Genomic DNA, 15,070 nt, shown 5'->3' on the forward strand with positions numbered 1-15,070 from the left:
TGTCAACCACTAAGCCAAGCATGGGAAGGAGGGATGGGGAGAGAATGGGTTGGGGATCGGGTGGGGGCTGACTGGGTGATGTGTGCATGTATGTCTACAAAAGTTTGTATCCCACTATGATGTATGAATACAGTGCACCAATAAAAAAAAAAAAGAAAATATACAGAAAAAAAAAATTTAAGAGGCAGCACCCGTTGCCAAATGAACTAAATCCTTATCTCTCACAATAGGAAGTAGTAGACAGCTTCTAAAATTGATATATGAAAACTAATAATACATATTACCTAGAAACATAAAGATAACCACCTCTATAGTATATAACTATAGTAAGTTAAAGAGGTGAAAGTGGGCCAGACATAGTGGTTAATGCTTATAATCCCAGTACTTGGGAGGCTGAGACAGGAGGACTGCAGTTTGAGGACAACCTCTGCAAGTAGTGAGACTCTCATCAACCTAGTGAGACCCTGTTTCAAAATAAAAATAGGCTTGGGAGTATAGCTTGAAAGTAGAATGCCTCTGGGTTCAATCCCCAATCACACACACTCAATCATGAGGTGAAAATGGTTTGTCTTGGGTGGGCAGATTGGAGAGAAGCAGGGATTTTTGTATTTTTTTTAAAGATGCAGGCACATTACTTTGATTTATTAACAACAAAATAAGTTGGCAACAACAACTTGTTTCTGGCAACAGCCAGTCTGAGCTTCAGATAACAAAAGTGATGTCATTAATTTACTCTAGCTCGGAGGAAGGGCCGTCTGATGTGTGCTTTAGTTCTGTCATCTTTAGAAGCACTACGTGTTTCCTTGGTGCTCATTTCTTGGACCATGTATCTGTCTGTAGCTTATTTGTATAGCATAGAGGCCCCTTTCATCTGAGAAAGGATCAGGATGGCCGCCTCTAGAGAATCTTAATTCCATGTAAGTAGAGTGTAGTAGCATGTGAAGAGCATATAGAGGCCCTGGAAAGCTTGTAAGGAGTTCCTATCCTTCCTTTGCCCTCTAAGAAAGTGGCCTGCCCTCTGAGTGCCTTTGTGGTTAAGCTTACCAGGTGATGGTGAGGACTGGAGGAATGCATGCCTTAACTTAGCTATGGGCACCCAGCACATTCTAGCACTTTTGTGTCCCAGAATCTAGTACATTGCCTTCTACATATAAAACACTTTGTAAATGTGCATTGCTCAAAGAAAGAAACCTTTGAGAAACTTAAGCTTCAGAGAAATGGACTAGAAGTCAGGCTCTTGTATTCATTGCTCCTGTGCAAATTCATAGATTTATTACCTATTAAATTATTATCATTATCTGAGATCTAAGGCTATATTTTTCCAAAAATAGGTTTTAATTTTTTTCTTTATTATTTATAAGTACTATTTTTTTATCCAAATAGCTCCTAATAAATATGGTCACCTAAGTAAATACTAACCATTTATTATGATTATGAAAAAATATCTTCCTTCTTTCCTTCCTTACTTCCATTGTATTGGGGCCTATACCCAGGGCATTCTACCTCTGAGCTACACCCCTAGCCCTATTTTTAAATTTTTGTTATGAAACACAGTCTCACTAGGTTGATAAGAGTCTGATTACTTGCTGAGACTGTTCTCCAAACTGTGATCCTCCTGTTGTGGGCACCACCACAGCCATTTGGTAATTTTATTTCTTTTGTTCTTGTGTTGCTCATAGATACCTTTGAAAGTCAAGCAGATAATTGAAATCTGATGAAGAATAAACAAGGGAAATAAGGGAAATATATATATATATATGTATGTATGTATGTATGTATATGGAACCCAGGGGCCTTCTACCCTCAAGCTACATTTCCAGCCCTATTTTTTATTCTTTATTTTGAAACAGGGTCTCACTGAGTTGCAGAGAACCTCGCTAAGCAGCTGAGGCTGTTTGTGAAACCAGATCCTCCTGTCTCAGCCTCCCAAATGCTGGGATTACAAGTGTGTGCCTCCACGCCCAGCTTAAGGTTCATTCTTTTAACTGATAAACGTTCTAGATCCTAGCAACAGTTTAATGTACTTTGCCATATGTGTGCTCTTTCTCAGCTTTATCCCTACCTACCTTCTTCACTTGTTCTGCAGGAGTTACCTTGTTGTTTGAATGGGAAAATAAAAATTAACAGTTTGTAGGGGGAAAAATGAAATAGTAGTGGAGGCATTTATTCAACAAATACTTGATGATTAAATATTTATTGAATGCCAACTAAGTGCTGGTTTTTTTCCAGATGCTGGGAATGCAAAATAAAGTAGAATAGAACAAGCAAAAATAAGAACAAACAACACCACAAACTTCCTTCCTTAGGACCTTAATTCTAGTGATATGTGCTAGGCACACATAGCATGTGAGGAGAAAGAAAAATTTTGGTGAGGTAGGGATCATCATTAAATTAAATACTTCTGTTTTTATTAGGGTGAAGCCAGGGCTTTTTAAAAAAATTGTTGTTTAGTAAACTTTTTTATTTTGGAACAGTAATTATAGATTTGGAAAAGCTGCAAAGATAAGACAGAATTCCAGTATACTCCAACATGGATACATGCTCTTAGCTCAACTCCAGACCTTATCCACTTGTTTTTCCACTGATGTTTTTCCATTCCAGGATCCAGGGGAGGATACCACATTGCATTGAACCGTGTTTCCCTAGTCTTCTCTAACCTTTAAACTATTTCTCAGCCTTTGATTTCTTTTTCCACATTCCTTTATTTATTTATTCATTTATTTAGTCACTTATTTTTTATCAGTAGGTTCTTGTATATTTTATAGTTTTTCTTCTATTTCATTAATCCATTATTTATTTTGTTACTCACATTGATCTGTCTTTGACTTATCAAAACTCTTTCAGATTAACTCATATTTCTCTTCAACATTTTTGCTTTTAGAGTACTTAGCTTAATTAAGTAATTAACTAATTAACTTGGTACTGGGGATTGAACCAGGGGCATGCTACCTGCGAGCTATACCCTTAGCCTTTTTCTCTTTTTGTGTTTTGTTTTGAAACACAGTCTCACTAGGTTGCTGAGAGTCTCATTAAGTTGCTAAGACTGGTCTTGAACCTGCAATCCTCTTGTCTCAGCCTACAAAGTACTGGGACTACAGGAATGTGCCACTGTGTCTGGCCTATTTATTTTTAAGAAAAAAGGTTTCACTATGTTGCCTGAGCTGGCCTTGAACTCCTGGGCTCAAGCAGTCTTTCCAACTCAGCCTCCTGAAATTTTCTTTTCTGGGTGCTAGTAATCAAATTTAGGGCCTTGCATGTGCAGGCAAGTCCTCTACCAACAACCCACATTCCAGCCCGTGGTTGATTTCTGGCCCTACAAAATCCTCTGGGCTCATCTTGTGTATTCTTTTTTCCAGCATGGCAACCAGCCCCTTCAAGAAGCCCAAGTTCCTTTTATTGGAGAATGGTGTACAGAAACCAAGATCTGGTTGCTGGGGGCGCTCAATGCAATTAGGTGATAGCTAATCCTGGTTTTGTTGTGTTAAATATATGTGTGTGTGTGTGTGTGTGTGTGTGTGTGTGTGTGTACTGGGAATTGAACTCTGGGGTGCCCTATATCTGACCTATACTCCCAGCCCTATTTATTTAATTTTTATTTTGAAACAGGATCTCACTAAGTTGAGGGCCTCACTAAGTAGCTGAGGCTGACTGCAAACTTGTGATCCTCCTGTCTCAGTCTGCCAAGTACTAGGATTACAAGTGTGCACCACCACACCCAGCTTGTTAACAATATTTTTAAAGTCTAATTTTGAAAATTATGCTAAAAGTAGCAGTACTTCTTTAGCATAGTAAAACATACCATGACTTAACAAATTACAAGATGAAAATTTTGCATGGCTGTATTAAGCCCACCTTTTACAAACATGTATTTTAGTAAAAGTATATATTGGGTTATTGCATTTGTTTAAATAATACATGCTTTAAAATATTTTAAATATACATTTCAGTTTACAACTTTTTTTATCGTTTTTTTAAATTGAAATATTAGTGTTGGTCAATGGTGTTATATTAAAAATTAATATTTGTATATATTTATGGGATATAGTGTGATAATTGATTATATACATACAATGTATAATTAACATTCCAATCTCCTTAAACATTTTTTAAAATTTTAGATTACCACATGGTAATTGCACATATTCCTACTTCCTTATCACTACTTTGCGTTTGGAGCCTTTAAACTCTTTTCATTATTTATAAAATAAAGAAGAAGTAATTTTGAACTATGTTCATCCTACTGTGCTGTACATATCAATAAAAGGTAGCTACTCTATGTTTGTACCTAGATTTTGTTCTAAAATTTTTTTTAACAATTTTTTTATTGAACATAAATAGTATACATTTACACTATATTTGGTGCCCTCTCCCCCTCGCCCCCGTTTTCTCTTCCCCCCTCCCACCAATGGTTGTCCAGGTTAACCATATCTTATTCATAATTTTACACATGTTCAGGTGTAGACCCTCATTAATCAAGATCAGCCTTCCTCCTCTCCTATCTTACCATCCAAACTTAGCTAGTATTTCCCCTTCAATATCTGGAGTCCCACTGGTATCCTTTGTGTTTCCTAGTTTGGGCATATTAGAGGAAACATATGTATCTTCTCCTTCTGTGCTTGGCTGATCTCACTTAACATAATGCTCTCCAGGACTTTCCATCTTCTTGCAAATGATATAATTTTGTTCTTCTTTATGGCTGAATAGAATTCCATTGTGTGTATTTACCACAGTTTTGCTATCCATTCATCTCTTGATGGTCATCTGGGTTGGTTCCATATTTTGGCTATTACAAATTGTGCTGCTGTGAACATAGGTATGCATATGTTGCTGTAGCTCTCTGAATTCAACCCCTTTGGAAAGATACCCAGGAGTGGTATAGCTGGATCATATGGTGGATCTATTCCCACCTTTCTTAGGAATCTCCACACAGATCTCCATAGTGGTTGAACTAGTTTGCATTCCCACCAACAGTGTAAAAGAGTTCCTCTTTCCCCACATCCTCGCCAGCATTTGTTGTTGTTTGATTTCTTTATGCTTGCTACTCTGACTGGGGTTAGATGGAATCTCAGTGTAGTTTTGATTTGCATCTCCCTGATGGCCAGTGATGAAGAACATCTTTTCATGTATCTATTAGCCCTTTGTATCTCTTCTTTTGTGAAGTGTCTGTTTAGTTCATTTGCCCATTTCTTGATTGGGTTGTTTATTTTGCTAGTGTAGAGTCTTTTGAGCTCTTTGTATACTCTGGATATTGGCCCCCTATCAGAATGGTGGCTGGTAAAGATCCTTTCCCATTCTGTAGGCTTCTTCTTTAGGTTATTGATAGTTTCCTTTGATGAGAAGAAACTTTTTAGTTTGATGTTATCCCACTTGTTTATTCTTGCTTTAATTTCCTGAGCTTTGGAGGTTTTGTTGAGAAAGTTACTGCCTGTGCCAATATGTTGTAGTGTTGGACCTATGCTCTCCTCTATTAACTTCACAGTCTCAGGTCTAATTTCTAAGTCTTTGATCCATCTTGAGTTGATTCCTGTGTTTGGTGAGATATAGGGGTTTAGATTCATCTTTTTACAAATGGTTAGCCAGTTATCCCAGCACCACTTGTTGAAAAGGCTGTCTTTTCTCCAGTGTATGTGTTTGGCCCCTTTGTCAAAGATTAATTGACTAAAGACGTGTGGGTTTGTTTCTGTATCTTCTATTCTAATCCACTGGTCAGTATATCTGTTATTGTGCCAGTACCATGCTGTTTTTACTACTATTGCTCTATAGTATAGTTTGAAGTCTGGGATTGTAATGCCTCCTGCGTGTTTCTTGTTATTGAGAATTGCTTTGGCTATTCTAGGTCTTTTCTTTCTCCATATGACGTTCATGATTGATTTTTCTAGGTCTCTGAAGAATGTCACTGGTATTTTAATGGGAATTGCATTGAACCTATAGATCAGTTTTGGCAGAATGGCCATTTTGATGATATTTATTCTGCCTATCCATGAGCACGGGAGATCTTTCCATCTTCCAAGGTCTTCTTCAATTTCTTTCTTTAATGTTTTATAGTTTTTGTTGTAGAGGTCTTTTACATCTTGGGTTAGGTTTATTCCTAGGTATTTTATTGGTTTTGAGGTTATAGTGAATGGAATTGTTGTTTTTGTTTCTTTCATTATGGATTCGTTGTTGGCATAAAGAAAGGCCACTGATTTCTTTAGGTTGATTTTGTAACCTGCGACTTTGCTGAATTTGTCAATCAGCTCCAGAAGTCTTTTGGTTGAGTTCTTTGGGTCTTCCAGATAAAGGATCATTGGTCTGCGAATAAGAATAATTTTAATTCCTCTCTTCCTATGTGGATTCCTTTGATTTCCTTCTCTTGTCTGATTGCTGCAGCAAGAGTCTCAAGGACTATATTGAAAAGGAGTGGTGATAGTGGGCATCCTTGTCTTGTTCCTGACTGTAGCGGAAATTCTTGCAGTTTTTCCCCATTCAATATAATGTTGGCTTTGGGTTTGCAGTATATTGCCTTGATGATGTTGAAGTACTTTCCTTCTATCCCAATTTTTTGCAGTGTTTTTAACATAAATGGGTGTTGGATTTTGTCGAATGCTTTTTCAGCATCTATTGCTATGATGATATGGTTTTTGTTCTTGGTTCTATTTATGTGGTGAATAACATGTATTGATTTGCGTATGTTGAACCAGCCTTGTTTTTCTGGGATGAAACCGACTTGGTCATGATGTATTATTCTCTTGATATAGTTTTGAATGCACATGGCTAGTATTTTGTTTAGAATTTTTGCATCTATGTTCATTAAGGATATTGGTCTGTAGTTTTCCTTTCTTGAGGTATCTTTATTTGTTTTGGAGATTAATGTGATACTGGCCTCATAGAAGGAATTTGGAAGAGTTCCATCTCTTTCAATTTCCCAGAACATGTTATGAAGTATTGGTATTAGTTGTTCACTGAAGGTTTTGTAGAATTCAGCTGGGAACCCATCTGGGCCTGGACTTTTCTTTGGTGGAAGAATTTCTATTTCTATTTCTATTTCTTTGGTTGTTATTGGTTGGTTTAGGCTTGCTATGTCCTCTTGGTTGAGTGTAGGAAGGTTAACTGTGCTTAGAAATCTATCAATTTCTTCCAGGTTTTCAAGTCTATTGGAGTATAAATTTTTAAAGTAGTTTCTGATAATATTTTGAATTTCTTCACTATCTGTGGTGATATCACCTTTTTCATTTCTAATTTTGATAATTTGAGTTGATTCTCTTTTTCTTTTGGTTAGGTTGGCCAGGGGTTTATCAATTCTTTTAATCTTTTCAAAGAACCAACTTTTTGTTTTATTGATTCTTTGAATTGTTTTTTTGTTTTCTATTTCATTTATTTCTGCTCTAATTTTGATGATTTCTTGTCTTCTGCTGGCTTTGGGAATAGACTGTTGCAGAATTTCTAGATCCTTGAGTTGTGTTATTAGGTTCTTTACTTGGTGGTTCTCCGTCCTTTTTATGTGGGCACTCAATGCAATAAACTTTCCTCCTAGTACTGCCTTCATGGTGTCCCATAGATTTTGGTAGGTTGTGTCTCTGTTTTTGTTTGTTTCCATAAATTTCTTTATTTCTTCCCTAATTTCTGCTCTTACCCATTCGTCATTCAATAGTGTTTCATTCATTCTCCATGAATTTGAATACTTTCTTTCGAGTTTCCTGTTGTTGATTTCTACTTTTATTCCGTTGTGGTCTGAAAAGATGCAAGGAATTATATTACATTTTTTGAATTTGCTGGTATTTTCTTTGTGTCCCAGGATGTGATCTATTTTGGAGAAGGTTCCATGGGCTGCTGAGAAGAAAGTGTATTCTGTAGTTCCTGGTTGAAATACTCTGAAAACGCCTATTAGGTCCATTTGTTTTATGGTTTTCTTTAATTCTAAGGAGTCTTTACTCATCTTTTGCCTTGAAGATCGATCCAGTGGTGTGAGAGGCGTATTAAAGTCTCCCAGAATTATTGTATTTGGGTCTACTTGGGATCTTATGTCCAGAAGGGTTTGTTTTACAAATGTGGTTGCACCCACATTTGGGGCATAAATATTTACTATCATTATATCTTCTTGGTGTATTGTTCCTTTTAATAAAAGGAAGTGCCCTGATTTGTCTCTTTTGATGTGTTTTAGTTTAAAGTCTGTTTTGTTGGATATCAGGGTTGCTACCCCTGCTCTTTTTTGGTCACTGGTGGCATGGTATATCTTTTTCCATCCTTTCATGTTCAGCCTGTGAATGTCTTTGGCTGTGAGGTGCGTTTCTTGCAGACAGCATATATTTGGATTATGTTTTTTAATCCACATTGCCAGTCTATGTCTTTTGATTGGTGAGTTAAGTCCTTTGACATTAAGAGATATTATTGAAATATGATTTTTGTTTTCTGCCATTTTGTGTTCTGTCTACTCTTGGGTGGTGTGATCTTTCTTCTTTACTTAAATGGCCCACTTATTAACTTCCTTTCTTCTCTGATTCTGAAGTCTACTTCTTTTTTCTTCCTTATGGTTTATTTCTTTAAGAATTTTCTCTAGTGTTGGCTTTGAATTCATGAATTTTTTGAGATTCTGTTTATCCTGAAAGACTTTGGCTTCCCCATTGATCTTGAATAGTAGTTTTGCTGGAGAGATGAGCCTTGGTTGGAATTTATTTTCTTCCAGGGTCTGAATCACGTCGTACCAGTCTCTCCTAGCATTCCTGACCTGGGTTGTATAGTCTGGGGTGATTCTTATTGTTTTGCCTCTATATGTCACCCGTCCTTTTGTTCTCACTGCTTTTAAGATTCCTTCCTTGGCCTCTATGTTTGTCAATTTGGTTATTATGTGGCGTGGAGTGGTTTTTCTTTGGTCCTGTCTCAGTGGAGTACTGTATGCCTCTTGGACTTGAAGATTCAAGTCTCTTTCCATATTTGGAAAATTCTCTGAGATTATTTCCTTGAAGATATTACAGATGCCCTTGGTCTGTACCTCTATCCCTTCCTCAATGCCTATTATCCGTAAATTAGGGCGCTTCATATTATCCCATAATTGCTGGATGTTTAGGTTTTGTTGCTGTAAAGATTTCTGTATATCGCTGACTATGTTTTCGGTTTGGGATGTACTGTCTTCTAATATTGATATTCTGTTTTCCATTTCATCTAATCTTCCAGAATTTCTTTCTATTGCTGTCTTCATTTCACTTATTGCCTCTTTCATTTCATTCCAGACCTCTTTCTGATTCTTTTTTAGTGTTTCTAATTCACCTTTAACCTCCTCTATACTTGTTTTAAATCCTTTCATCATATTGAACATCAAGATTCTGAACTCCCCTTCTTGCATTTCTAGTAGGTCAGTATTCGTGATTTCTGCTGTCTCTTCATAATTCCTGGTTCTCATATTTATATCCTTCACTGTCCTGTTTTTCTGATTTCTACCCATCGTTCGTGAGTATTGTGCTTAGTCAAATCTTAATATTAGGAGTTTAGGGGTATCGGCTAGTCAGCAGAGCCTTTCCAGTGTTGAGGGCGGGTGATGTGTGAGGAGCTGACTTGGTTCAGGATTCCGTGGGAGTCTCTATGCAGTTGTGATCCAGTCGCTGGTGAGCACACAGAATTCTGACGTGGGTGCTGCTCGCTGCTTAAGATGAGGTCCTAAGTCCGTTTTCAGTCCCGGATTATCTTGCTGCGGTAATATCGGGCAGGCAGCTCCGCGGGCAGCCGCGAAAGCAGCCCGCTGATCGGCGTTCCGATCGGCGTTCCGATTGTATCTGTAGCAGGTCCCGTGTCCGATCTTTGTTCTTCTTCTTCAAATTCAGGGTTCCGCCGAGGTACCTGGATGTGTTTTGGTTCCTGGTATGTATTTATTTTGTTGATTAAGACACTGCTTTCTAAGTATTTGAACTTTATTTGCTTCAGCTACTGAGAAGTGCTGTGTCCCTCAGTCGCCATTTTGAAAAAAAAAAAAAACCAGTTTACAACTTTTAAGGTAAGATAGTTTCAGTTATTGAAGTTTGTTTTAAGCTTCAATATTAGCACTTTTATATCTTTGAGTGGAAATACATGATTTTTTTCTTTCAGTGGAGTAGGGCCTTTGGGCCTTTCTTTTTATAGATTATAGGTGGAAATTGGGAATTTCAGTTTTAGGTTTCTCCCAGAGAAATTGACATCAGTGTTAGTCTAATTCACTTAGTAATGAGTTTCTTTTAAAAAGTAAGATTTTTTAATATTTAGTCTATTTTAGGTATTTTCTGCTTTTGGCTATTTTAAGTCATAAGGATAATTAAATTATTTCAGCAACCCAATATAGTTTAGGTGGTATATATTTCTCTTTGATCCTCTGATACGAACAAATTTTAAAAGTTGAATTAAACTTTAAATTGGGAGTTTACATTAGCTTTGAAAAAAGTGAAAAGTTTATTTTTTTATATTTTTATTGGTGCATTGTAATCATACATCGCATTGAAATACAAGACTTGAGAGGATATACAAGCACACATCATCCAATTCACCCTCATCCAGTCCCCATCCCATTCCCTTATCCTCCCTCGATCCCACGCTTGATTAGTGATTATCTATGATACATTTGTTTACGTACCTCATGAGTTTTAAAGAGGTTCCATCCTCCCCCATCCTATCCCCTCTGATTGGTCACCTTAATTGATTCTCTATAGGGCCCTTTCTACGACTTGACCTCCTCCTATTACCCCTTTCTTCCTAGTTTTTGCTAATTAGGGGAAGCATCTGGTTTTTATTTTCTGTGATATTTCTCTGTGCATGCTACATTGCAAGTTCTGATCCCACTCTTGATGGCCCCAGTAATGGCCAGGCCACCCAGAGGACTCTGATCCCTACCTCGCTGGCTCCAGCACCGGCCTTACCTCATGGGAGGCTCCGATCCCGGCCTCACTGACCCCGGCACCGGCCTTACCCCTCGGCAGGCTCCAATCTCGGCCTCGGAGGCCCCACCACTGGCCTTGCCTCACAGCAGGCTCCGATCCCAGCCTCGCTGGCACCTGCACTGGCCTCACCCCTTGGCAGGCTCCGATCCCCGCCTCAGAGGCCCCAGCACCGGCCTTGCCTCATGGCAGAGTCCAATCCTGGCTTTGCTGTCCCCGTCACCAGGCTCACCCCTCAGCAAGCTTCAATCTGAGCACTCTCTTCACCCAGCAGGTTGTCCCATGTTCCCGAGGGTGTGTGGTGGTAGCATTCTTCCTCTGGGGTTATTTCTTCAAACATTCCAGGTATATTGTATCAGATCTCTGCCTCCCCTGAGTACTGGCTGCTGCCACTGCCGCTGCCTCCACCATTTCAAATCTTTCCCAAACTCTTTTCCCACACTGCATGTTGTCCAGTGTTCCTAAGCATGCGCGACGGGAGCATTCCACCTTTGGGGTAATTTCTTCAGAAGATCGGGGTGGGTTGGATTAGATCTCTGCCTCTCCCAAATACAAGCCTCCACCGCCATCACAGCCACTGCTGCCAACACCTCCTTCCTCTTAGGTCTCTGCTAAACTCTCTCCTTAGAGGTGATGTCCAGATTCTTAAGGATATAGAGAAGAAGCAGTCCTCCTTTGTGGGGAATTTTTCCAAAAGTTCCAGTTCAGTTGGATATGTTTTGTTTGCATCTCCAGTATCCTGGCTGCCACCGCGGCCATGTTGACCCCTCTCCAATATTTTTCTTTTCTTTTTTGTTTTCCTTTTTTTTTTTTTAAATAAGAGAAGACAGTATGTGTGGTTTGAGGAGGTTGTGGGATCAGGCACTCGGTAGCAATGAAATTTTTTTTCCTCCCTTCCAAGAGCAGGGTCCAACAGCCTCAGCACGCAGAGCAGAATCTGCTGTTCTAAGCCCACCATGGCCTGGCGCAGGACAGCAGTGCTGGGTTCCTCTGAACCCATGGCTGGGCCTCCTGCCTGGCACCATGCCTTCCCGGGGGGGGGGGGGGGGTGTGCCCTGCGCGCAAATGTGAAAATTTTAAAAGTAAAAGGATATTCTTGCTCTCTACAACAGCATGTATATTGCTTTAATTCTGTATTTTGTTTTTTCCTTTGCAGAGAATGTAGCTGGTCACTACATTTCCCCCTTTCATGACATTCCTCTGAAAGTGGACTCTAAAGAGGTACTGTATCAACTTGTCTTAGGAAGAAAATAGGTACTGCTAGTGTTGCCATAAAATGCTTCTCTAGAAGCACCTTAAAAACAAAGAATATAGTTAGAAGTCAGGAAGAATAACTGAGGAGGGTTATAAGTCTCCTTCATGAATTAAAATTTGTATGAGGATAGTGTTTTTTGGAAGGACTTGGGAGAAAGGGGTGTTAGTGGCCTATTAAACTTATAATTTGGAAGGAAATAAAGATTAAAGATAAATAACAGGAAATTAACAGGAGGCTCATTTTTTTCCCGTTTTGTTTTGTTTTTGTTTTTGTTTTTGGTGGTACTGGGGTTCCTGGAAACCCTTCTACCTCCGGGCTACACTCTCAAACCCATTTTATACTTTTTTATTTGGAAACGGTCTCTTAAGCCAGCGAGGCTGTCTTCGAACCTGTGCGATCCTCCTATCTCCGCCTCTCAAGTGTGGGGATTACAAGCGTGTGCCACCATGCCTGGCAGGAGGCTCGTTTTTAATAAGAATAATATAGTTAACATTTATAGATTATCTCATTTGTTAACCACTATGTGGACATATTTAATTCTTTTGAGTTGCTGTTATTTTCTCCATGGACACTGAAGCTACAAGCAATTTATGAGCTGTATAGTACCACACTGGGCAAGTGCCACAGCTGCTGTAGACTGGCACTTCTGACCGCAGAGCTCATGCTCCATTACCTCTCTTTGAAACAGTACAAAGAAGAAAGCTGGGAAAAATGGTAGTCTTTGGATGGCTTGATTTTTAGACTCTAAAGTCACTTGGCCATTGTACTGGTATAAAGGATGTTTGTTAAGTAGAAGTAGAGGGGCCACTGCTCTAGGTAGAATTGAGAGGGCCTTAAAAATGTTAGGGCATTTTGATGTCTTTCCTCGCTGGAAGCATGACATATTTGGTGGCAGTTGTGAATGCTCATCATTAAGTCCAAATTTATTTCCTTAAAGTCCAGGTGGCACAACTGTTGAGTAAATTACCATCCTTACTTCCCAGATTGAGATTATTTAGGTTAACTATGAAGAGATCAGCATAGGTATGGATATCACTGAAGAGGTGAAGAGGCTACTTCAGATGCAAGGGTGGTTTGACCTTTTTGGTTACTTCAGAGGCTAAGTATCATGTGTCATACTGAGGTTGTGGTACATTGAAGCAAGGTATCAAGTTGTCAATAGTAGTGATGACAGGGAGAATGACACTGAGGTCATTGGGTGCTTATGGTGCTTATGAGGTACTGTACTCAGTACTCTACACCCATTACCTCAGTCTTTGGAGACCTACTGTGATTACCTTTATTTTTTTAAAGAGGACAAATGCCTTACCCATAGTCAGGAATCTAGACTGTTGTAGAGATGGGACTGAATGTAGGTGCTTTAATACTAGAGTTTGTCATCTTTATTTCTTGTATAATGTCTCTAGTTCATTACTGTAAGTTTCTATATGACCAGGGCTCATATAGTCTGGAGAGAATAAGAAACCAGAAAGGACAGAAATAACTTAGTGTTTCTGTGTATTTCTCTGAGTGTGTGAGTGTGTGTAATGCATGGCTATGTGTTTTGGCCAGTGAACTATCAGACTTAAATATCTCATGTTTCCCAACACCTCTTCTTGATTTTGGCCAAAGTGTGCATGTATTTATTTATTTATTTTTGAATTCCTTCAATAAGTAATTCTTGCATATATGTTATGAGCCATACTTAGGCACTGGGTATTCAGTGGTGAATAAGATAGATGTCCTTCACACTCAGTTGGAGGAAACAGACAACCATTAAACAAGTCAATCAAGTAATGTCAAGTACTATCAAAGGAAGTGTAGGATAAAGTGTGACTGGTGGATGGTATTGTCAGGGGTATGTGATAACAAAATTGAGTACCTCATAACAATAACAATAAAACTGTGTATTTGAGAATAATGTAGTAGGTATGGGTGGAGATAGAACAGGATGAGATGGAAACAGCTTAGTGAATATAACATTCTAAAGAGAATGGATTTAAAAGAATATGAGATTTGAGGTTAGACAAAATTGAGGATAGGGCAGGACATATTATAACAGGATATACCAGTGAGTTCTGGAGATACAGAGATTGGTGGTTATATAAATAGGATTCCCTAGTTTTCGGCCAGTTATGACTAGAACTTTGCACTTTGTACTCTGGGATGCAGAATTTTAGGAATAAATATGTTTTAGGGCTGACTTGGAATAATTGTTTTTCTGTTTGTTTCCTTCATTAGTAGTCCTTTGGGTATGTAAATGTTACATATACTGGGTAATTTGTGAATGGCATAATTTTTCTTCCCAACCCACCGAATCACCTGGCTTAATTTAAAAATGCTTGGTGGAGGCATAATACTCACACCTTGGTAAGATCCACAGGCAGGAGGTGTAGCCAGGTCCTTTCATGGCTTGTTAGTCATGCTCCCTGGAGTTTCATTTCAATAATGAAATAACTGTTTATTTAAGCATAATTGCTGGAAACTGCCAGTCTTTCCTTAAGGACTGAATGGAGCTTTTGCTTATTTTATAAAAACTTGGAAAATATACCTAAAAGAGATTTAGTTTTCCTGATAATGTATTTTGTAAAGCATTCTTGGTCTGTTCACTGGGGATGTTAATGTTGAGGGAAAAATGAACCAGGCACTTGGTAGGTTCACTGTTGAGCCAGATTTCTGGATAGGCTTCTATAATAGAAAGGATATACAATTGGCATTTTTTTTATTGTTATACAGTGCATTTGTATTCTTTTGTGAAATAATATAATCATAAATACTGGCTTTTCTTTTATAGGAAAATGGCATTCCTACAAAGAAAGCACGAAATGATGAATGTGAGGTATATCTAAAAGTTTTTAGTTTTGTGAATTGCTTTTATTCTGTCTCTTAAAGAACATGATAATACAAATAAAGTCTGTTTAGAGTAAAAAAAATAATAAATGATTTTTTGCATTTGTCAGGT

General features: G+C 38.4%; 1 protein-coding gene across 1 annotated transcript in view; it reads left to right on the top strand.

Moving 5' to 3' along the window:
- The window catches only part of PPA2 (inorganic pyrophosphatase 2), a gene marked incomplete at its 3' end in the record, with an annotated part of 106,548 nt that overhangs the window by 13,217 nt on the left and 78,261 nt on the right, over positions 1-15,070 (top strand). The window contains exons 2-3 of the mRNA XM_080697324.1: positions 12,031-12,095; positions 14,903-14,947. Of these exons, the coding sequence (XP_080553450.1) occupies positions 12,031-12,095; positions 14,903-14,947 (110 nt within the window). The remainder of the gene's footprint in view (positions 1-12,030; positions 12,096-14,902; positions 14,948-15,070) is intronic.

Source organism: Muscardinus avellanarius (assembly GCF_963383645.1).
Source record: "Muscardinus avellanarius genome assembly, chromosome: 6".
Lineage (NCBI taxonomy): Eukaryota > Metazoa > Chordata > Mammalia > Rodentia > Gliridae > Muscardinus > Muscardinus avellanarius.